The sequence below is a fragment of the Betta splendens genome, chromosome 13, assembly GCF_900634795.4.
Source record: "Betta splendens chromosome 13, fBetSpl5.4, whole genome shotgun sequence".
NCBI lineage: Eukaryota > Metazoa > Chordata > Actinopteri > Anabantiformes > Osphronemidae > Betta > Betta splendens.
The window spans coordinates 8,374,946-8,397,352 of record NC_040893.2 but is presented as its reverse complement, the minus strand read 5'-3'; the positions used below and the strand labels follow the sequence as shown (position 1 = coordinate 8,397,352).

At 45.6% G+C, this 22,407-nt stretch overlaps 1 protein-coding gene across 3 annotated transcripts in view; it reads left to right on the top strand.

Annotated features, from left to right (window-relative positions):
• Positions 1-7,299: 7,299 nt before the first annotated feature.
• The window catches only part of LOC114867476 (cell adhesion molecule DSCAML1), a 76,159-nt gene continuing 61,051 nt past the window's right edge, over positions 7,300-22,407 (top strand). Inside the window, exons 1-2 of one of the 3 annotated variants that reach the window (XR_008696587.1) lie at positions 7,300-8,134; positions 20,303-20,623. Coding sequence is in view for 2 of the 3 variants with exons in the window: in XM_029170143.3 (XP_029025976.1) it covers positions 10,948-10,990; positions 20,303-20,623 (364 nt within the window). In the remaining variant the exon portion in view is untranslated. Of the gene's footprint in view, positions 8,135-10,192; positions 10,991-20,302; positions 20,624-22,407 lie in introns of those variants that run through there. The other 2 variants (XM_055514323.1, XM_029170143.3) reach the window with 2 other exon arrangements.

The following is a 22,407-nucleotide window of genomic DNA, read 5'->3' as shown; positions in this document are numbered from 1 at the left end:
TGTCCCTGATGTGACCTCTGACGAGGCCCTGGTGGTTTTTAGATCTGTTTGAACCCACCGTGATTCTAACAGCAATGATAAAATGTGAGCATGTTGTTTCTAAATGTGTGGTTTATGTGGTATTTGACAGAAGAGAAGAAGAAGAAAGATGACAACCCATTTATTTATGGTGGGTGCATTACAGTCAGTAAGTGACATTTTTGTGAATGGGCAAAGTTTTTTGTTCTTATTTGATGTCGTTTGTTTGTAGACTATGAAAGTCTGAGGATTGGAGGTCTGGCTTTCGCCGTGGTGCTGTTCGCGCTGGGCATTCTGCTCATCCTCAGTAAGTTGACCTCTGCACATGTGCTGTGATACAACCTAATTTAAAAAAAAAGTCATTGTTGCTTTTCCAAATGGTGTAAATTACACTGAAAGCATGTGGCCAACAGTCTAAGGAGCATTTATATCTGCAGGTCGGAGATGTCGCTGCAGTATCAACCAGAAGCCCAGGTATGCCAACCTCCCTCCCGTCATTGAACAACACAAAGACTCGGTTGTTTGAGGATTTTTTTTGGCACATTAAATGATTTGGTTACCATGACAACTCGTGGATCCTCTCTCCAGGGCGCCTGGGGACGAGGAGGCTCAGGAGGAGAATCTGATCGTCTCCAAAGGTAAGATGCAAATTTTAACTCACCTCTGACTCACCCGCTGACATACATCCATTATTGAGTTTCCCTTTGGGAGCGTCCACAGACGTGAAGTCCTGCGTGTCGTGTCCTGGCCCTGGGTCTTCCAGTCATCATATTGCTTTAGTGTTGGGAAACTAACAGTAAACCCCAATAGAATTAAACTGAACTGCACAAATTAAGCAGTTATGTTATAAATATAATCATATTTATTTGCAAGATTTATTCTGTAGTGTTTGAATGAATAAATGACTTAAAGACATAGGGAAGGACTGAAAGACATGCTTGTGGGAAATGATTGTTTTGCACTGCACTAAATCCTTGTCCTTGACCTTCTCCAGCTGCTGCAGCTGCTAATGACGCTCCGGCGCAGAACTGAGGCCGCTCCACCTCGGAAACGACCGGTTTGCTTTTGTTTGAAGCCATCTTAGCGACGAAACCGATCCTTATTAGAGCTGCTTTGACGTCGGGGCAGGAGAGGAGGTCTGCAATTACACGTGTTCTGTACATAAAGACGAACCCCTAGCCCGCTGTGCTCCATCGTGACTGTGCCAGTCCCTCAGTGCTCCCGTCTGTTCCTGTGCCTTTCTGTGACCACCCCTCGCTCCAGGTCTGCGACCTCCGACGGAGAATCCTCCTTCAAGCCCTTGAGTTGTTAAGTTTGTGCGCACCTCCATTCCTCGTTTCTATTGGCTTTAGAATCGTTCAATGTCGTTCATTTTGTCAAAGGTCCTGTGTCACGTTTGAATTACACCATACTGAATATCAAACATAACTCATTATATCTATAGAAGTATATATAATAATAATAAGTTTACAGAATAAGATAATATCTATTCACATATAGGACTATTTTGTGTGTTATCCACTGTACATGCACACTGTACATGTTGTATTTACATCACAAATGCATATATAGAAACTTCTATATTTAAATGTGATGAGCCTTACAGTATATAAGACAATCTCACTTGCAACCGCTCTATGACTGAGCACGGGAATGATGTGCAGGTATCTGCATGGGCTCCTCCACTGCAGTGCTTTTTTTACCGCTACAGTAGTAGAGGAAGCTCCTGTATCAGCTGTCTCACTGCCTTTGTCTCCACCAGGATTAACTAGTCTCCAAAAGACTGTAATTAGTTTCCCCGCGTGCGCCCAGTAGTGCCGTAGATGTGTGAAGCTCGGACCTCCTCCCTTTCGTCGCGTCGGTTTACTGTGTACTTAGCTGTGAACACGACACGCCACTTTGGATGTTGAGTGTGAGAGAAAGAAAATGATGTTATTTATTTATTAGATGTGCACATCATTTCAAGTCTGGGTTTACTTTTTGCACCGGCTGTACAAGAAAATGCGACAGTATTTCCCATTAAATGCATGAGGCCTTGTTGTGTAGCAACCTGTTGTGATTTGGCATAAATAAATAAATGTAGGTCTAAACGCTAGTGTGTCTTTGTGTTCATATACTGTAGATCCCAACCAGGGTTTGAAGAGGTCAGTCAAAAAAGTCTGACTTCGGAAAGTAATCTGTATGTAAAATCAATCTGCTAAATTCCCATCAATGTCAGTCAAGGTTATAAGCTTCCACTCGGGGCTGGGAGGCGACACCAGGAACTGGTAGAGCCACTGATATGTTTGCCTGTGATCTGTGAGGCAGATCAACTGTTTATGGGCATCAGAGTACAAACTTTATGAGACTGTAAATATGTAACTAAGCGGCTGGATTAAAATACACAGCGTGGGTGTGTAGAAGTGCCTTGTGTGTGAGTGTGTGTGTGTGTGTGTGTGTGTGTGTGTGTGTGTGTGTGTGTGTGTGTGTGTGTGTGTGTGAGAGAGAGAGAGCGACGGGGTGGATCTGTGGGGTGGGAGTTTGGTCCACACCTGCCCCTGACGCACACGCGGCCACACACACACACACACACACACGCTTGTAGACCTGGACAGAAGCAGGACGGAGCCGCAGCAGCACAGGTGAGTAACTCACATGAAAGCTGTCACTGTGAGATGTTTTTCAGGGGTTATGCAAATCATGGTTGCGATCGTTTGCTTTCCTTTCAGCCATTTTGTGCTTGAGATTAAAAAAAAAAGAAAAAAGAAAAAGTTCTTTACAGGCTGCTCCACTAGTTAATGAGACACACATGGCGTAATTCATTTCGAGCGCGGAACTGGGTTGAGAGGACAGACGACACTCTGTTGTCCCCAATTGAAAAAGTCTGCAGCTTAATTCAGCACAGCTACTCCGTCTGGCTCCTCTGTGACCTCCAGCAGACTACGCAGGGGTCAAGGTTAATGAATATTGAAGCTGTAATAAATTAATGAGTAACTGCCTGGCGTGCCCTTATGCTTGGTGGTGCATTGAACGGGCGCAGGCACATATTCAATGAAAGCACCGAGGTCCACAAATCACAGTGGGGCGAAATGGAGGCAGCAGGGGGAAATTTTTACTCTATAAATCAGTGTAAGTTAATGGTTATGGGTCAGGAGATGTAGATCAGACGAGGGGCGCATGCGGATGTGTGTGTATGTGTAATAGATGTAGACAAAAGAGGTGGGGAGAAGAGGATCGATATCGGCATTAGCCGCTTAAGGTTCCCACAGAACATCAAGGCAATCACTTCACCATTAAAGCTGCACTGGGCGACCGGGAGGCAATTTGTCAGGACGTATAGAGTTTCCGGCCTTTCAGCTGCCTCTCGTCTGAACTGAACAAGCCGATATAACAAACCACTGCTAAGCTCTGATTTAATTAAAACTACTACAACTTAGTGTTTTCCTCTGTACTGTGTCCCTCTAGTTCTGTCCAGCAGCCACGCGCACGCAGACCATCCACCATGTCTTCTCCCAAAGGTGAGTTGCGGCTTCGTTTGAACGGATGCCGTCCGAGCGAGACAACGAGCGCGAGGTCACGGCCGCTGCTAAACCTCGGCTCGTGAGTCAGAACCAGCAACGGCAACGGCGCCGCGTTAATGATCGGCCGGGTGAACGCGAGCTGGGCTTGTTGCAGTAGCTGCTTATTGAGGGTGACGTAAATAAGTATGCTGGGTGTCTGTGCAGCCTCTCCTGCTGCGGCCCTGCTCGTATTTCAGCAACAGCCAATAATGTTCTCAAATCTGCTGCTATTTGGTAACGGGGCACAGTGACCCTCCCAAGGAAAGGGAGGAAGTGGGTAGAAATGAAGCGTCCCAAAACGTAGGCCAGATGAGCTGTTCTCACCCGGATTAGAGGTCACTCCAGCAGCAATGTGTCAAGTCTTTGCAGTGCTTTTCTGCAGTGATGCATTAGATGCTATTTACTCTAATGAAGTCAGTCTGAAAAAGACCCAGTGAAATGTACTGTAATTATTTTGACATTACCCAGCAGTAGTTTGTACAGTACCAGTGTGTTCTACCTCTGTCTTTCACCAGATGCACAGATTGACTACGACGCAGACTTTGTCTATGGTGAGTAGCTCTGCTTTTAATGAGATGACTAAACACAGGACAAAGGCCTTTGTCTGAGCTTTCACTGAGCTACGATGAAAAACAAATTACTGTAGTGAAAGCAGTTGGAGTAATAGTGGAATCATGACATATAACAGCGGTTAGAAGTTAGACTAAAATGGAGAGAGACTGGCGGATACACACAGCAATGATGCCTTTGATATTGTAGACTACCACACTTTACGTGTTGGAGGTCTGGTCTTCGCTGGGGTCATCGTGGTTCTGTCCATCCTCCTCTTGGCAGGTAAGTTACAAGTAAAGATGTGTGCGTTTGTGCGCCTGTGAACGGCTCCTGTCTTCAGAGAAGTTGGATTTTTTTTTTCAAAATGCAATAAAAAACATAATCTCTTGAATATTGTTCTAAAATGTCTATTAATTGACAAAAGTACAAACAATTGGTTTTTAGTGATTTCCAGTACAGTAATAGTATAAAGGTTTGAAAAAAAATTTAATGACTACAATTGTGAAACATTCTAAAAAGTAGGAGGACAGTTGGAAACAGTTAAGGATATAAGATGTAAAAGCAGCATTCATCGAAGGTTAGCGACAGAGATTAAAGGATTAGAAGACTCATAACTTTGTGATGAAAATGTCCATTAGTTAAACAATATTGAAGGAATATTGAAAAATATGCAGGTGATACTTTGAAAGGATTCAGGCAGTACAGAGAAATGACCAAGGGTTGAAACCACTGTGGAATGTGAGTGACCTTTGATCTCTCCTTGAGACACAAAGAAGCTACACATCAGCTCTACAGTTATATGTCTGTCAAAGACTAGGAGATTGTTTAAGGAGTAAAAGGTTAAATGTGGTCACATTCAACAAAGAACAAGCGATTGTTACCTTTTTAAAAGTTACAACGTTGCATTACAGCTCAAAGTCAAGAATCTGTTAAAACAGAGTGGTGGAATTGTAAAGGGTGTGAGCGGTGTTCGTGAATGTGAGGCACAGCACTTTGTTTTCATTACACTTTTGTTGCTATCACTTTTGCCTAATGAAAGAAACCATTTTGACCTTTCACTGCAACTGAACTTATATTTAATTTCTTTCTAAAGGCAACAAAATCAGAAACTGTGGAAAATCCAAGGTAAGCGAGAGACCGCCAGCAATAACATACGGCTCTGTAGCGACACCTGCTGGTGGTTACTAGATATTACAAATAACCCAAACGTCATAAAGGTCAATATGATCGTTTGGGATCTTCTTGTGAAATGAAACAATAAAGCGGTTCATAAGTACAACTTGTAGATTAATTTGACGACTGCTTCTTAATCCACAGCCAAGACATGTTGAAGAGGAATAAGCTGTGCAGAACCCAGCAGTGACCCGCAAGAGAGCAAGAATAGATGAAGATGCTGTAACGTGTTGTGTGTCAGGATGGAAGAGTGTTGAATTGAAACGTTTATGTAACCAGGACATCTCATTGTGCTTATGGTATCTGTTAATAAAGAGAAGTGAGTATTTAAGGCTCAAGTCTTTGATAAGAAAACAAAACAGCTTCACCTCCAAGCACTCCTAGTAATATAAAGAAAACAACGCAAAATACAATACATGTGCAATTTTACTGTATTTGCAGTATTCGGTGCTCACGTGCTCTTATGATAAAGAGGAACTGAAGTCACCTGATCATGACGAGGGCGGAAAGGCGTAAAACGAGCGCCCCGGGCAGCAAAGGACACGCCCCTTTCAGGTGCAAACTCACGGAATTCTTCTTCGTCTGTGTAGAGTAACTTTCTTCATTTTTCAAAAAGAAGAAGAGAAACTTCCTGAATTTATTTAGCTAGTGCTATACGCGGTGTGCGTCTTTTGTGCTGTATTGATTTGAATTTGTTACTTTATCATTTTCTCACTTTTAATTTGTTGTGATCAACTAAAGATTTGTTTTTTACAAAAAAAATCGTGTCGTTTATAAAATGGCAGTAAAAACTACAGTAAAGCAGCCGGATTCGCGGACATGGCTAATTTGTTTGTGCACGCGCGGTACCAAAAGCGACCATGAGGCGGCATCTCAACACCGACCTGGACTTTCAGGAAGCTCAGCTTTACCGGCTCAAGAAAAAGGAAATGTGCTGACTTAGGAGACGGAACTCAGATGACCCTAAACAACCAACAGTGTGAAACAACAAGTGGGTAAAAAAAGTGCTTTGGTCATGAAAAAAACGTCCAGCATAGTCACAGATAAGATCAAGACATTAAACAGCAGTCTTGAAAATGTTAATGCTGCAGATGACAAGAGATAGACTAGAATACAAATAAGGGCCGAAACCAAACCAACCCAGAGACATTGTCTCACGTCCCTGTCTTGTTTTTGTGTGCATCTCTAAGTCACAATACTTCAGGGCCGCATTGAGCTGCTGTATTTTCACTGCTGCAGCACGTATGACAAAGCGCATTAATCATAGCGCCAGAAAAGCGTGCCTGATTAATTATCCCTGAATAAATAAGTCGTTACAGGGAGAGACAGGAGGTGTCAGCTGGGTGAGTCCCAAGGACCCGCTGCTCCCTCTCTCCCCCATACACACACACACACACACACACACACACACACACACACACACACGCACCTCTGTCTCATCTCACCTCCTCGTTCCATTAAGCCTCCAGAATGAAGTTGGAAAGATGAAGGACGGAGCTGTAGAAGTTACCACGACGCCTGGCCAGCGGCGGATCGGGCGTTCCGTTCCCACCAGTTGGATCCCTCGTGGCTCCAGTCAGCTCCTTTCCATAAGGGCTCCAGCTGAGGTAAGCATGAGAATGTGCTTGTCACACAGTTCACTAGAGACGTTTGGAGAACATCACAAGCTCAGCTCCACACGTACACGTATGCTGGTCAGGAGTGAGATGACACAGCGTGACAAAAACGCACCAGAAGACAGACGTATCATCCAGCGACCTGCTGGACACAGTGATGCGTGGTGATCAGAAGGTGGATACAGACTAATTACAAAGATCCTTTAAGTATGAAATAACTATGTGTCACTTTTTTTATTTGATTTATTCATTTTGTCTTGCATCAAATTAATTATTCTACATAGTTTAACAGACCATAAACAAACCAGTTCATGCAAGCAGTTCATTTTTATCAACCTTTATTTACAGTAACTTCAGGAAATGTTACTGTAAATTATACTGAACATTTTGGGACAAAGCTTCAAAGCCAAGGTAAATTAGACTGAATGAACATACGTACATTTTGGAAAGACACACAAACTAAAGTAATAAAACCAGCCAAAGGCTGTAAAAGAAGGCCAGGGATCAGTGGTGGGCAGACAAAGACACATCTGTGAAAAAACTTAATTTGTTATAACATCAAATCACTGTGTAGCTTATAGTATTAAGAGAAATAATGCTTTGAATCAGTTTTTCATTATTAGCTTTTACTGGTTTTTGTTCATTTTTAGCCAGATAAGAAGTCATCAAGCTATTTTAACAGGTAGAGCTGAAGGGATATAGCTGAGCAGTGGCTTCCTCGTTGAGCACCAAACCCACCGCTGCTGCTTCTCCCTGATATAAAACCACCTGCCTTGATTATCTTACATTATTTAGCCACATCCACTGAGAAACATACGTAAAAGTTCTTGGAGCTCTTGGCACAGGACACTTCTATCATTGACTCATCCTGACTTTGCTTCCAACTCTTTGGCTGTGTCTCTTGCCCCTTTTATTACAGGAGGCATGCAGCAGTAGATAATCTGTTAATTATGATCTTTAATTGTGACCACTGGGTGTCACTAGACATCTCTGATCAATATCTCTGCACAAGCCGCAGCCACGTTTTGCTTTAACGTATTCAAATGAAATGAATGTTAATTGTTTCAGCGCAGATTTCGTTTTCCCTGTCTATGGCGGGGAAAACGCAGTCGACGCCAGGAAGTGTGTTTGTGTGTCACCCACTACGGAGCAAGCACAGCGGGTCTCTAGGTTGGTCCCACAAGAGGACGCCTCCAGCGGCAGCCATCTTGGATCTGATGCTATCGCCCTGGCACGGTGTGTTTTTATCTGTGGGCATTTTGTCTGTCTCACAATCACATCCTTCCACATCTCCAAAATCTCTTTTTCAATCTCCTCATGTCCCCCGTCTCCCTCGCCTCCGTCTCAGCCATGCAAATACTCTCGTTTGGAAATGGAAAAAAAACAAGTGTTGGGTGGGGGGTGGTGGTGGTGAGACTCTAGACGAACAAGGTGCCCCCCTGCACGCATCCCCTCCGCCGCTCGCCCCGTCCTCTCGTTATCCTCCCCGGCTCATTTGAATGAATTAGCACCCCTTGATGTCTAGCGTGCACGCGCACGCACTCCCGCGCGGGAATGCGCGTCGGAGCGAACGCGCATCGACAAATACGCCGTGCGCGCGCGCCCAACTGTAGGGCAGGGGAGCGTCCAGGAACCCGTCCCGCGCCTCGCCGCCTTGTAGACACATGATGCGCTGATGCACCCTCACACATCTGCCACAGCGATCACGCACGCTCGGCTTGAGGCGAACGCACTCGGCTGGTCGGCGCCCCCGCGTTAATGTGCTGCAGCATGGTGGTGTGTGATTCATATTAGCCTAATGCGCAGGCTGGTTCTACGCGGCGGCGAGCGCGGCGGCCCCGCCGACGGGAAGGGCTTCTGCAGCATTTTGCTCCGCTTTAAACTTAGAGGACGGAGGCTCGACGCAAACTGCAGGTGCTTAGGGTTTTTAAAGCACTGTGGTGACGCGTCATCACGCTATTTGCCTTTTCCTCCGTCCCAGCAGTGCTCTGCACATCTTCATCCCTTTGACCTTGTGCACAGAGCTCAGCAGCACCACTACTGTACGCGCCCCCTCCGTCTCCTAACTCTGACCTTGCTGTGGCTTCCGTGGGCTGGGGGCTCCGCACTAATACTGGAAACATTAGTTAATATGATGCTACCATGTAGGCGGGGCCTGAGGGGGGCTCTGATTGTCTGCGCATTAACGTTAACATCCACATTAACTCACCCGCCCCATCACTCTCTCTGTCGGCCCCTCACCCCTCCCTCCATCCTGTCCCGCTCGCCGCCGTCTCCCCCCCCCCGTCCACAGCCCCTCTTCCTCCCGCTCGCCGCCTCCGCTCGCCTCCTATCCCCTTCCCTATCTCCAGGAGACGCTGGCGCCCAGTGATGGAGATGAGTCACATGGTGTTGTGGTTTTTAGCCGTGCGGTGGCAGCCTGTCCCGAGCCCTGTCCTCCGTGACAGCCGCTGACGCTCTCTGGGAGCTGCTTGCCTTTTCTGTGGCCCGGCTCAGCCTGCCAGTCCCCATGATGATCACTCGCTGACATACAGTACAACCTGCTTGGTGCTGTCAGACGGACTCACATCAGCCCTTTAACCAGCGCCACACTTCCTTCTGAAGTCCTGACAAAGATCCTGACTTAAAAAGCCTCTTTAATAGGTACACTTGTATAATATATTTCCATAGGTCCCATTATGACCAGTGAGTGTGTGTTACTGTACTGGGTTGCTGGGTGTTTGAGTGTCCTGAGTGACACTACGTGACCTGTTTCCGAGGCTGAGAGGAGAGTTGTGTGCGTCACTGATTATGTTCCCCGAGGGTTTGCAGATTCCTGAACAAGGGGACACGGCCCGATTTCCCTGACTGGGAAATCTATGTAATAAAATGAATTCAAGAGGAATTCAGAGTACAGGGAATATGTTGTGCAAGTGCTGTGCACATACTGTGCTGGGTATATGTTCCTGGCAGTGTGCTGGTTGTGGGGCCTTTGGAGAGAGACAGAGAGGGTGTGTGGGCGTGTGTGCTTCCACCTGTTATATAATTGAGAGTGGAGGCACAGTGTGCTGCCACACTACGGCGGCTTTTCAGTGGGAGTGAGAGAGGCCACAGCTTGCCTGCCGCAAACCCGGGCTCCTTTACCTCACGCCGCACGGTTCTGAAAGTCACACGGGTGGTGTGACTGAGTGGACAGTGGGTCTGTAATCAGCCCTGAGCGTTCAGGTAACGGCACCATGAGAATTAAACCTCAAGCCGCGCCTCTGGGGTCACACTTTGACCCAAAGATGGAGAAAATGGTGTCATCCATACACGTATTGGCCTATTTATTGATTTAACGTCACCTAATTGGCTCCAGGTCGTTAATGAACTTTCTTTCGCCAATGTGAGCGCCCCGGGTGTTTGCGCAGGTGCGCAATGCACGTATCCACTTTGCCTTTGAATGAAACGGAGGCTGCGGCGTCTTTGCGCTCCCGCCCCCGTCGACGCTGGATTCCGCCCGTCTCCAACTTTCCAGCGGCGCATTCTGCCGGACCGGGCAGCTACGGCTTCGCCTTGTGCGCGCGCCGCTGCCGGGACAGGGGAAACAGCGCCATGGAAATGTTTAGGTTGATTTGCATGTAAGACGCGCGCGAGCACTTCCCGCCAACGGCTGCTTTCTCCCAAGTTGCTCGCGCGGAAAGAAAACTCACTTGGCGCGAATTCGGCGTCTGCGCCCGCAGCCGCGTTCGGGCTGCGCGCGCGTCGTGGGCTCGAAGTTGCCCGCGCTCGGTGCTGCGTTCTCGTACGCGCGAAGCGCCCGTCTAATACGGCGCATCATTAGGATATCGGGGGTGGGGCGACGGGAGCCTGCCCGGGTGAGGGGAGGAGAGAACAGGGAGCAGAGGCGGTACTTTCTCCGCGGCTCGTTTCTTGGCGCTGGAGAGTGTGGGACCAGGGCTGGAAGAGACCGCCGGGGAGCATCAGCCGAACCAGTCCAGCACGGAGTCTCGCCTGGCCGACCGCTGCGCCGTGCACTCTTCTTTGGGGACTGCACACCGTTCCTGTGAAATATACCTGCTTTTAATGGCATGTGGCTTGTAACTTTACTTCTGCTGTATTCTTTGCAAGAAGGTAGGTTGGAGATGGACCTCCGAGTGTTTGCTTATCTGCATGCTGCCGCCTCTTTGGTGCGCTGATGAATTTGGCTGTCCGTATGTACCCAGGGATCTAATAACATAACGCACTATAATTTCACGTATTCATAAAATAAGGGGTCGAGATGCAAACTCAGACTACTAGCAGAAGGTTTATAACTTTTTCTTAAGGTTTTTCTAGGGATGCTCTCCTTGTAAAGGTTCATTTTAGTCCTGAACGAGTGCTCGCCTATTCCTTGTGTTCTCAGTGTGTCATAATGATTGGCCGATAAAATGATTAAAACGAGTTCATAACGGCTGATCGTGAACATAAAGTCAATAATGCCCAACTTAAATGCGCACATTTACAGCGCTAAAGGTTTTTCGTCCCGCGTCCTCGTTAGGGCAAGATAGATAACGGCATTTGCATTTTGCATGACGAATGTGTGGAGGTGTCGTGAATATGGAGGCTGTTGAATAGGAGGAGAGGCTGATAAGCATCTGAAGGCGCGCGCACGTGCGACCTCGAGCGCCGATATTGCCACATCTGCAGGGTCTTTTACTCGCAAAAGTCTAAAGGGAGGCAGAAGTTTCGAGCACGTTTGGACTTTTTCCGCCCTGTCCCAAAACAAATAGGTGTTAGAGAGGTTTGTGTGTTCGGGCGCGCGCGGCCATGGCGAGTCTGGGTGGCGTGCGCGTGTGTGGGGAGGTTCCTGTAGGTTAAAACACTGGTAACGCAACCCTTTTATATGTGATATTTATGAAGTTTTATAAATTAGCGCACATATTTCCAGTTTGCGTGTGCGCAGCTGTGAGGCGACAAGGGTCAGTGCGTTGCACTGTATGTGAAATGTGTGAAGTGATGCTGGGGCTATTGAGCGCTGGCCTTTAATTTTAATGTGCCTCGGCTGGACATTTAAAAGCCAGTTTTTATTATATTTTAGTGTATTTGCTTTGATCAAATGCAGGAGTGTCACTGTATCCAGACTCGGTTGTTATCTTCCCTGGTCTAATTATTCATCCACCATTTTCTGTGGCACCAAATTCTCCTGATTGGCTTCGCTCTAAATGCTGCAGATGGCAGAAAATGATTCTGCCTCCTTTTTAAAATATAAAATATTGTTTTTTATTGCCTATTGTTTCTTCTTATTCTATATAGATCAATTTGTCAGAAATAGTTTAAGACTGAATTTTATGCTTTTCCTTTTTCACGCCGGTTTGCACCTGCATGCATCTTATTATACACCTTAGTGTATTAACAAATTTAGCATCCTCATGCACATTTGTTTATAATGCTGGGAAGTGCGCGTGTTTCATGGCCCTGGTCTGCATCAGTGGCCTTGGCAGCAGCCCGTGCCAGGCTGCAACTGCAGAAAAGACTTGTGTGCTGTTTTGTAATTGGATTACAGGGTCTATTTCGATCATACACACTGTACATCGCCCTGTCCCATGACTGAAAGAGATGTGAGACTGCGTGTGTGCGCTCGTGTTTGTGTGCGTATGTGTGGTGGGGGGGGGGAGGGTTGGGGGCTGCAACCAGCCACTGGAGCGGAAAGAGTGCTTGAGATGGGAGAGATGTAGATAACGCAGTGGAAAACAAACTTCCATTTTCCGTTGTTTTTCAACGCCATGTTCCGCTCATTTCGCACGAATCAGATGCGATTTATTCTCTGGTGTAACTGTTGTTTATTTTAGATACGTGTGCGGTTTTAATAAACTTTATTTTAAGGCGGAAAGGCAGGTCTATTATCATACATGCATATGCATTAGTACTGCGTATTTTCCTGGCTCGGCCGCGCCTCCCAGAATGGCACACAGTTCTCTGCGCGTTTTTGTTTTAACATGAGCATGAAAATCCGACCACGGCACCACGTGAAGTATTTTGTTTTACACAGTCTTGTGTCGTCGTTAATTCGACGTTCATTCAGTCATTACTGACCGTTTATTGCATCGGTTTGGCTGCACATCAGCACACCTGCACCCACAAGAGGAGAGGGTGAGGAGGAGGGGGAGAGGGCTGATAGATAGATGGATGGAACGAGAGGAGGGGAGAATGCACTCGTTCTTCTTTGTCGTGATTTGGGAGGCTGCTTGTCATTTTATGGAAATAAAATTAAGACACACACAGCTGAGGGCTATGTGGGGATCTGCTTTAAGGCCCGGTGGGCCGGAACAGGGCCTCAGAAATCATAGAGGACAGCGCGGAATTATTACAGTTAATATGTTTAAAATCTGTTTGAAAAGGGAGGGGGGCTGCTATGTCGGATTTGAGGGGTTTTAATCAGAAACTGCGCATATTTCAGGGAAAAAATGCCCGATAGGGAGGGAGCTCTTGCTATAATTATTTCATCAATTAATGTGATTCCGGTTTTATCCAGTTTCGATCGGCAGGCCTCCTGCGACGCATACGCGACGTTAAACTCAGGACTGATTGCGTTTATAGTCCTGGCCGTGCGTGGATGTAAAGCGCGTTTGCTCAATGAGCGTGCGTCTCGTTTAAATGTGCGCAGTGAGTGGACTAAGCGTCTTGTTTTTCACGAATTGAGACCTGCAGTGTGTTTGTCCTCTTTGCCCGTGAACAATCGACTCAAATGTTGTCAATTATTCAATTTAATGCCAGCGTGTTTTTTTCCTTAGACATAGTTTGGGTGTCTCGTCTGCTCTTAAAAGCACCTATAGTTGTGTTCACTTACACCTTTAAGGGGCTCCTGTCCGTCTTAAGATCCGCCTGAGCAGCTCAACTGCGGATGTTGCTGCGGAGTTGTGGACTGTGTGTAAATTTGGAATCAAAACAGATACCGACCAGAGAAGTGCTTGAAGGGGAGCCCAGTAATTGCGGTATGAGTCAGACTCTGGTGGATACTAGGCTACACCCGCACGACGCACTCAGAGTTGTTGCGGCTGGACTGGACAAGTGAAGCTTTAGTTGCCGTCGGAAGTGTGAAAACAACTCCAGAGTTGTTTTTAATCTGTTTTCGTCTCACTATTTTGATAAAATCTGCGTCTTTGCTTGTATTTTGGAACAGAGGGATGCGCACTATATTTTAAATCCGCGCATTTGGTTCGTTTTATAAAAGTGTTTTTGGGTTTCTTTGCGCATATTCACCCCGGACTCGCACCAATGACGCACAGCAAAATACGGCATCTGCGATTCGGGTCAAGTTTTAAAACACTTTAGCGTCAGACCCAAAGGTTTGCTGACCCACACTCCATCCACGACGCCGATCTCCACTGGCGCGGTCGAGTCAAGTTGTAGCGCAGCCCCGTAAAGCCGCTGTCTCACTTCCTCGCCTCCTCGCCCCGCTGTGCCCGCGCAGCCTGTCAGTCGTCTCGGAGAGGCAGCCCTGCAGTATAATAGCTTCGTGTCACTCTCAGGTTAATTCGCCTCGCTCGGTGTGCTCCAGCGAGCAAAGCCCGTTTCCATTGTCAAGTGCCGGCGCTCCGCGTTTGGCAAGTTGGAACGGCGCAGCGCAAACACGTCCATCTGAACGAGTCATTCGGTCTCATAACCAGTGTGAACACTCTGTTTGTCTTAAAACACATGAAAGCGTCGGCCAGTTGGTGCGATGATGGTTTCAAGCCTGGAAGCAGAGCACTTTTATTGCTGGATTTCTCATTCCTCTCAAGTAAAAGGGGATTTATTTAAGGTTGACACTAGTGCAAGAGAAATAACCTTAAACTAAGCCTTTGCAGCTTGCCACTTACAAACAGTTCCAACGTTCCTTGTCAGCTCAGTATCTGGATGTTTATGATCCATCTGCAAGTCCAAAACAGCACTAATATTGCACTGACCTGTAGTCCAGTCATTCAACAGGTTTTAAACCAGCGTAGTGTCCAGCTGCCCAGTGCTTTTCTTTTCATATACAGAGAGACAGATGCCTCATGACACAAAACCAAACAATCACAAGAGTCTCACATTCACCCCCCTGCTTCCTCTTCCCTCCCCTTTCTCCTGTTCTGCCTACTATCAAACAATTTATGGACTTGTCTCGAAGGGACAACAAGGGGGAGGAGAAAAAAACCTCAACAAATCTGACACTCACTTCAGCTACGGAAATCATCCTTTTGAAGTAGGAGATGTGAATTTTCAAATGCTGAAATGGCTGACACTGCAAATCGTGTTTACCAGCCACCCCCCCTCCTCCTGCGTGTGCATAAGCTATATATTCACATATTCACCACATACATTTTAGCTGCTCCCTGTGAAATAGCACATGCATAGCTATCGCATATTTCAGTTTGCTGAGTAAATGATTAGGCCCTTTTATCAAACATGGTTATATTGTCGTTTGTTGACTGATGTTCTGCTGTATTCCTGGAGCGTGACTGCAACGCCTGCATTGACTTCAGGACTTCAGTACTCAGCTATTATCTGGCCTGAATACGTTTTGTGTGCTAGTATCTGTAGTGCTAAATGGTTTAATGCATCTAATCTACTTGCTATTATGAACATATATGCCCAGTATTTATGTGACTTTGTGTGAGTGTGTTGAAGGGGAGCGAAACCGGAGAGAAGAGCGATTTATAGCCCTGTTTTTCTATGCACGTGATTGTACGAATCTCTGTGTGTGTGTCTGAATGAATGTAGATGAGACGGAAAAAGCTGCATTATGCATAGCAGTTCACCATAGGCAATATCCTTGCTTCTCCACCATACATATTCATACAACATTTTCATATCCACTGCAAAAAGAGGGGGGAAAGGTGCACGTGTTTGAATATACAGCAAAGAAGTGGGGAGAAAGGACAAGGAAGCAGACGCCAGAAAGAAGAAAAGAGTGGAAAAAAGAACGTGAAGAACGATGTTTGTGTGTTTCACCCCACATCACTTTGACCTTCTTCATTGTAATCAATGCATTCAGGCTTGAAGAAGGGATCAGAACACACTTCATGAATGGATGAGTTGCTGCTCTGTTCTCCTTATTCCTCTGCAGGGGAAAAGGCCAGAGCCACGGAAAGGACTCTGCAGCCACCGAAGGTTCAGTGTTGTCTAAATTAAGACAGAAAACAAGGTTATTGGGCCTCAAGATCTGCTGCTTAGCATGAGATATTTACGCTTTTCTAATTGTGATGCAGCAACAAATGACGTTTCTTCTTTGTCTGCATTCGTCATCCGAGAACCGAGGATCTCCTCGGGTGAAGCCATGTTGATAGTTATTGGGCATAATTTTATTTTCTGAACAGTAGTTTTAAGCTTTCAGTGCTCGCTCGTTTCGCTTTCAGGTTTTGACATAGACCTCTAAATAGTTGACACATGTGACTGTCACCATCACCATGGCCTTTTCTGCTCAAGGTGATGGTTTATGCAGCATAGGCTCGGTCTTGCTTCTTTGTATTTCAACTTGTCTGTGGCATGTGTCAGTGTTTGTGTGTGTGCGCGTGTGTGAACTCAGTGACCTGAATTCATAGGACAAAGTGATTAGCCATCGAATCATAAGCTGCTGCTTTTTACTGGATTTAGCCCTAGAGGCTTGAGTTGTTGTCTGGCTTGAACATATCAGGACAAACACTGCTTCCAAACTTAAATATTCTTACTGGTTTAAATTATAGGACAACAAAAATGCATATGACTGGTTCTAAACCAAAAACATTAAGTAGACTCCAGTCTATATCTAGAAAGAAATACAATTTAAGGTGGACCTTGTTGAACCTACGTACTGTATCTGTGTGGCTTGTTTTCGAGCAGCCTTACTTCTCTGCATTTAATAATGTGTGAACTACGATCATTGAGCTTAGGGGCCAATGAAAAACCAAATATATGCATAATATATATTTGTATTCAGGAGCTACAGCCTCAGATAGAATTACGAACCGGCTGCATAGCTATAGCTACAAGCTACAGCATGATTCAGCACCAGTCAGTGTGAGTTGCAACAGCAAGCTGTGCATGAAACATAGCATGTTATTTGAAAGGCATGAATAAATGACTGAACTCTCAACATTCAGCTGCTGCACGTCCAGATGCTTTTAAGCATAAATGAAAACATGATCATTCATCAACCACTGTTTTCTCTGTGGTGAACCTTCATGGCTACACTTATAACTAAATGCAGAGCCTAAAGGGCCCAAAGAGAATCACGATTGCCACAATATGGCTGGAACACATTATTCTGTCCACATCCTCGTACAGTAATACTGACTGTTTTTGCAGCGAGTGTAAGTTGTTTTTGTCATGAAAATATTCAGCTTCTAAAAATAGCCCTCTGTCATCTGCTTGTGGTTTCCTTCTTATTTGCTGGGTTTGGGAACACTTCCGTGTATGTTCCTCTCCCCACGGTACATTATGGTGCTCTCCGTGGTGCTGAAAGTGCAGATCAGTCAGCCTTGCAGTCTGCGAGAGAGATTGACATGGATTTGAGCACCGGAATGGATTGAACTTGACCTGAATTTGGATTTTTGAACACAGAGGATCTGTTCCAAATTTAGGTGGTAGGCAGGAGAACAATGACTCTACCTCCTCAGTGACTATAACCGCGTTCGTATACACGCACGTACAGTGTTGTTCTCCACTTCCAGCGCCTTCCTCTGCACACCTCAGTCTATACACTTGGCTGAGATTGCCACTAAGAACCAAGGCCGTCATTTACCATGGACCTCTCCATCCTTTTGACCCCACCCGCGCTCATTTGGTGACTTCCAAAGCCCTTTAACCTGGATCACCTTTCCCCCAACCAGTCACCCATGTCTTGTCAACAACATTGCGCTCCTGCCTGGCTCCCCAGTGTCTCCTTCCGCCTCACACCCACACATGCATGAGAACCAGGGAAGTTGGACATGGGCCTCCCACAGCAGTGTGATTACTGAGTGGATAGACTGTGTGTGTGTTAAATGTGAAAGGAGATTATGTGGGTTTAACTCACTGTGTCTGGCATACAAATTCACACCAACACAACATTGCCTGTGTCTTGTGCGGCAGGAAAAGACCAGAGGAAGTGTGTTCGTGTCTTAGTGGGAATCACAGGAAAGGTGAAAGTATAAGATGAGATGGTGCATATATCTCTTGTCGTGAGGTGGCAGGCAAATGACAATGGAACGGAGTGAAAATTACATTATGTCAGTTAGTGACATCGATAATCCCTGCATTGCACTTCTGAGCTGTTTCTTGTGTGACTCATCCTATTCATGTAATTTTATTAATGTCATTATGTCATTGCATGTTGCTTTATACTGGACAGAACGGTCTTTTGTATGAGCCATTCATCCATGTTCTTGTCATGTATTAGGGGCTTAAACTGACAGCCACTGGGCTCCCGCCTTTCATTTTGTAGCTGGTTACTAATGATGTCTATTGATGTAGAGGATCTGTAGAAATTAGGGCCTAAATGACATCTGATATGGTCTTTACATTTCCATTGATATGTCTCAGCCAACACCCTATTTTCACCCAGTACAGACAGAATTAAAGAGATAGGGCTAATCCAGGCATTGTTGACACAATCCAGGAAAAGGGATTAATTAAGTATCATTGTCTGAGAAGAAAATTCTCTGGCTCAGGGCTCAGCATCTTCCCCTGGCCTAAAGCCAAGCTGAGCTCAGCACTTCTTTACACGTCTACACACCCAACCCTTCATCACCCCCAGCCCCCCTTTGCAATCAAAGCAACATACACATCTTAAAAGATGCCTCAATACCCCATTCAAATCTGGAAAAAGGCAAATAGAGTATGTATGCAGGTCTATTCCTCCCCAAGGAGAAGTTATCTGGCAGCAGCTCTTCATCTGTGCCACAACAGCATTGTTGTAGAACAACATTGTTGTATGTGGCCAACTCCTCAGGCCTCTACAGCTACAGTACAGACATAGGCCTTCTTGTAGGGACAGATTTTGCTGTAACACCAGTATTAGCACTTTATTTTCCGGCATAATGACGGAAAGCAACCAAAAGGATGACAGTGGTGAGTGGGTTGGGTTATGTGACCCATTATCCCTCCTGCTGAGAGGCAGCTTTCCAAAGCACTCCCTGGATGCATTACATTAGATTAGAGATATTAGGATAGTGCATATGGGATGAGATGGATGGCTACAGTTTGGCACACAGGGTGAAAGTTGTTTGTGTTGAGGTGACCTGTGGATTCCACCTGCATATTATATTGAGTATCTGAGTAAGTATGCATTAGTTCAGGTAGTATTGTTGGGAATATCATAAAGTGAGTCATGCTTGTCTTACAATAGAATTATTCCATTCAGCGATTAAACTGACAAAAAAAGAGTTCAATTACATCTCTTGTACTCACTTAACTTATAAAAAGAAAAGTACAAGGACAGATTTTCTTTTTTTAATATTTTGTTTTATTTTTATTATTGATCATTTTGTTACTGTGCTTAGTCAGTTCTAGATTCATTTGAATGTTTTTGAGTGATGCACTTGTTTTTAATAAATGATTTCACATGTATTGCCATGAGGTAAACATGTTGTATAACTTATACGCTGAGCTTCATGTCTGCTGTCAGAAATCTGCAAACAAAAACAAAACAAATTCAGTGGAGGCAGATGATGCGTTACAGGAACCAAGCGTTCATCCATCCATCATCTGAACCGCAGGAGGAAGCTACGTCGCAGGGCCACACATATAGGTGGCAGGCAACCATTCACACTCACACCTACACAAGCAATTTGGAGTCAATTAAGAAGACTGCATATCTTTGAAGTGTGGGAGGGAGGGTGGCAGGGTTACCCAGAGAGATGCCAGACCCAGGCCGACCCCAGTGTAACCTGCTACGTCCACCCCACCAGAATTAAAGAAAACCTTCAGAAGCCAACGTGGTCCATCATTAATAGGGGAAGATAGGAGAGAATGAAGCTGGGCAGCGTCAATATGGACAGTTAGCTGTTAAAATCATCAATACCTTTCAGTGAATTAAAAAGCCATTGTGATGTTGAAATAATGAAAATTATGAAAATAATAAACATGATAAATAAAATATTTTACTCTTTTGTATTCTTTAGATTTCATACAATTTAGTATCATTAATTTATAATTATTATAATGATTGCAAATATGGACCAATGGATGTCATTATAGTCTAAAATGCCAAGTGTGAGAAAGTGGTGAATGTCTCTTCAGTACTTCACAACAAATCTATTTACCTGACTGGTTCTTTATGTTTGGATATAATTTAGTGTTTGACCTTGTTGGTTATTATTTTAATCATTGTATTAATTATTTCTTATTATTCTTATTGTATTTTTAAGTTGCCAACACACATTTCTCTTTCTTACTCTGATTTAGCACACGCTCCGTCCTCTCATACCTGTTAGCGTTGTCCAGTTCTGACTCACAGCTAACCAGTCTCTTCTCCTGTTTTAACAGTCAACAGTGAGGATGTTGTCTCTACGCGGCTGTACTTTGTGAACGCATCCCTGCAGCGGGTGACCTTCTCCAGCTCAGTGGGGGTGTCCCTGCCCTGCCCTGCGGGCGGCGCCCCCCATGCCACCCTGCGCTGGTACCTGGCTGCCGGAGACGACATTTATGACGTGCCCCACATCCGCCATGTGCATGCCAACGGCACCCTCCAGCTCTACCCCTTCTCTCCCTCCGCCTACAACAGCATTATCCACGACAACGAGTACTTCTGCACTGCTGAGAACCAGGCAGGCAAGATTCGAAGCCCCAGCATTCACGTCAAAGCAGGTGAGGGGTGGTCTCACTAGATGCAAGATCCAAGATAATGGTGAAAAAGAGAGTTAGGGCTTTGTGGATGTTTCTTGAACAAAGTACAATGTCCGTGATACTGCACCCGGAGTCATGAGCTGTCACTTTGACGACTAATGAAACAAAGCCCTTCAGTCTCTTTCCACCTTCTGTGTGCATTAGAAAATGAGAGTGGGTTTCAGTGAGGAGGGTCTTAGTTTGACATCTACGATACAGGGAAGTAAACATTTTGTCTATAGTTACAGTGAATCTGCACAGCTGGTGATATTTATCCATTTATCCATGCTGGCCCTACCAGACACAAACTGGGGTGTTGTATTTACAGTATTGCCATGCCAGCAGGGTTTGCCAACAACAGTTCTTCCGAGGGGAACATCTCCATAAGCAAACAGTATGTCCATTATCAGTAAACGTCAGTTCCACTGACACACTGTGTTTGCAAGTTAAGAATTTAACAACAAATGATGTAAATAATTATTGGAATAGCCTGTAGCACGTTACGTCCCCGCTCAGTAATAACAAGGTAATTGTGGGGTAGTTAATTGGTAATACCACAGTAGCAAGTAATGCAATACCTTGGTAATATCAGGTAATGGTAAGGTTCAATAGCCACATTCTAAGGCAATGACAATTTACAAGATGATCTTATGGTAAAAACCATGAGACCAGGTGTAGGTTGGTGTGAGTATTGGCTGTATCTACAGTACATATGTGCTCTACCTAGACTGAAGTTGATCATGAAGGAGCCATAAATATGACTTTAAGCCTAAGAGAAATGCTGCAATGTGATGTTTTTGCTTTTAATGAGAAACACCACCTACTGCACAGTAACTACAACCAGCATCCTTAAATGACAGCCATATTGGTGCAGAGACTATAGCAGCCTTTCCCAGCGGGGGTTAAGCGTCTTTAAGAGCAACGTCTTGACCCTGTGCATTTAAAAATTGTCCAGAAGACAGACACACAGCTACAGAGACAGTTGGTCTGGTGACCTGTCTACACTCCCTGCCAAGGTCAAAGCTGGAGGGAGGCGCCGAACACGTCCAGAGAAGGTGTTACTGTCCTGCACTTTCTCCCACAAACACACACACTGACATCATAAACACATGCACATGACCTAATGCGATACACACTCGCTAGGTGTGTCCACAACACACCTACACACATGAAAGTGCACCTCCTCTGTTACACAGACACATACACACAGACTCGCATGCACAGCAGCCTGTGCGCAGCTCATGCCAGCACGCCTCCTGTCTCCCAGTCTCTCCATCTGTCCATGGACTGGAAAGTCCCCTAAACACACACACACACACACACACACACACACACACACACACACACACACACACACACACACACACACACACACACACACACACACACACACACACACACACACACACACACACAAAGCCATTTTTGTCAAGCTGGCTCTTGATGCGTGGTTGCCAACTCTTTGTCAGGGCGTTTGGCAGGAAACATTTTGGAGCATCTTCTACAGACGTGGAAAGATGTGAACAGCATCACGGAAAAAGTGGATTTTTAGGTCACGGTGATAGAGGCAGAAATTTGGACTGCGTTGCTCGAGCCTGCGTGGAGAGACAGTCAGCAGTTCACTGCCTCACATGTGTATATGAACAAACATATCCTCCCATTTACTGCCACACAAACGTACCCATATGGCCTGTGTGGTCCCTAGAGGAAGACAGTCCCACCAGCGTGAGAGTGACCTTCCAGCCAGCCCCAGTGTTGGGATGACC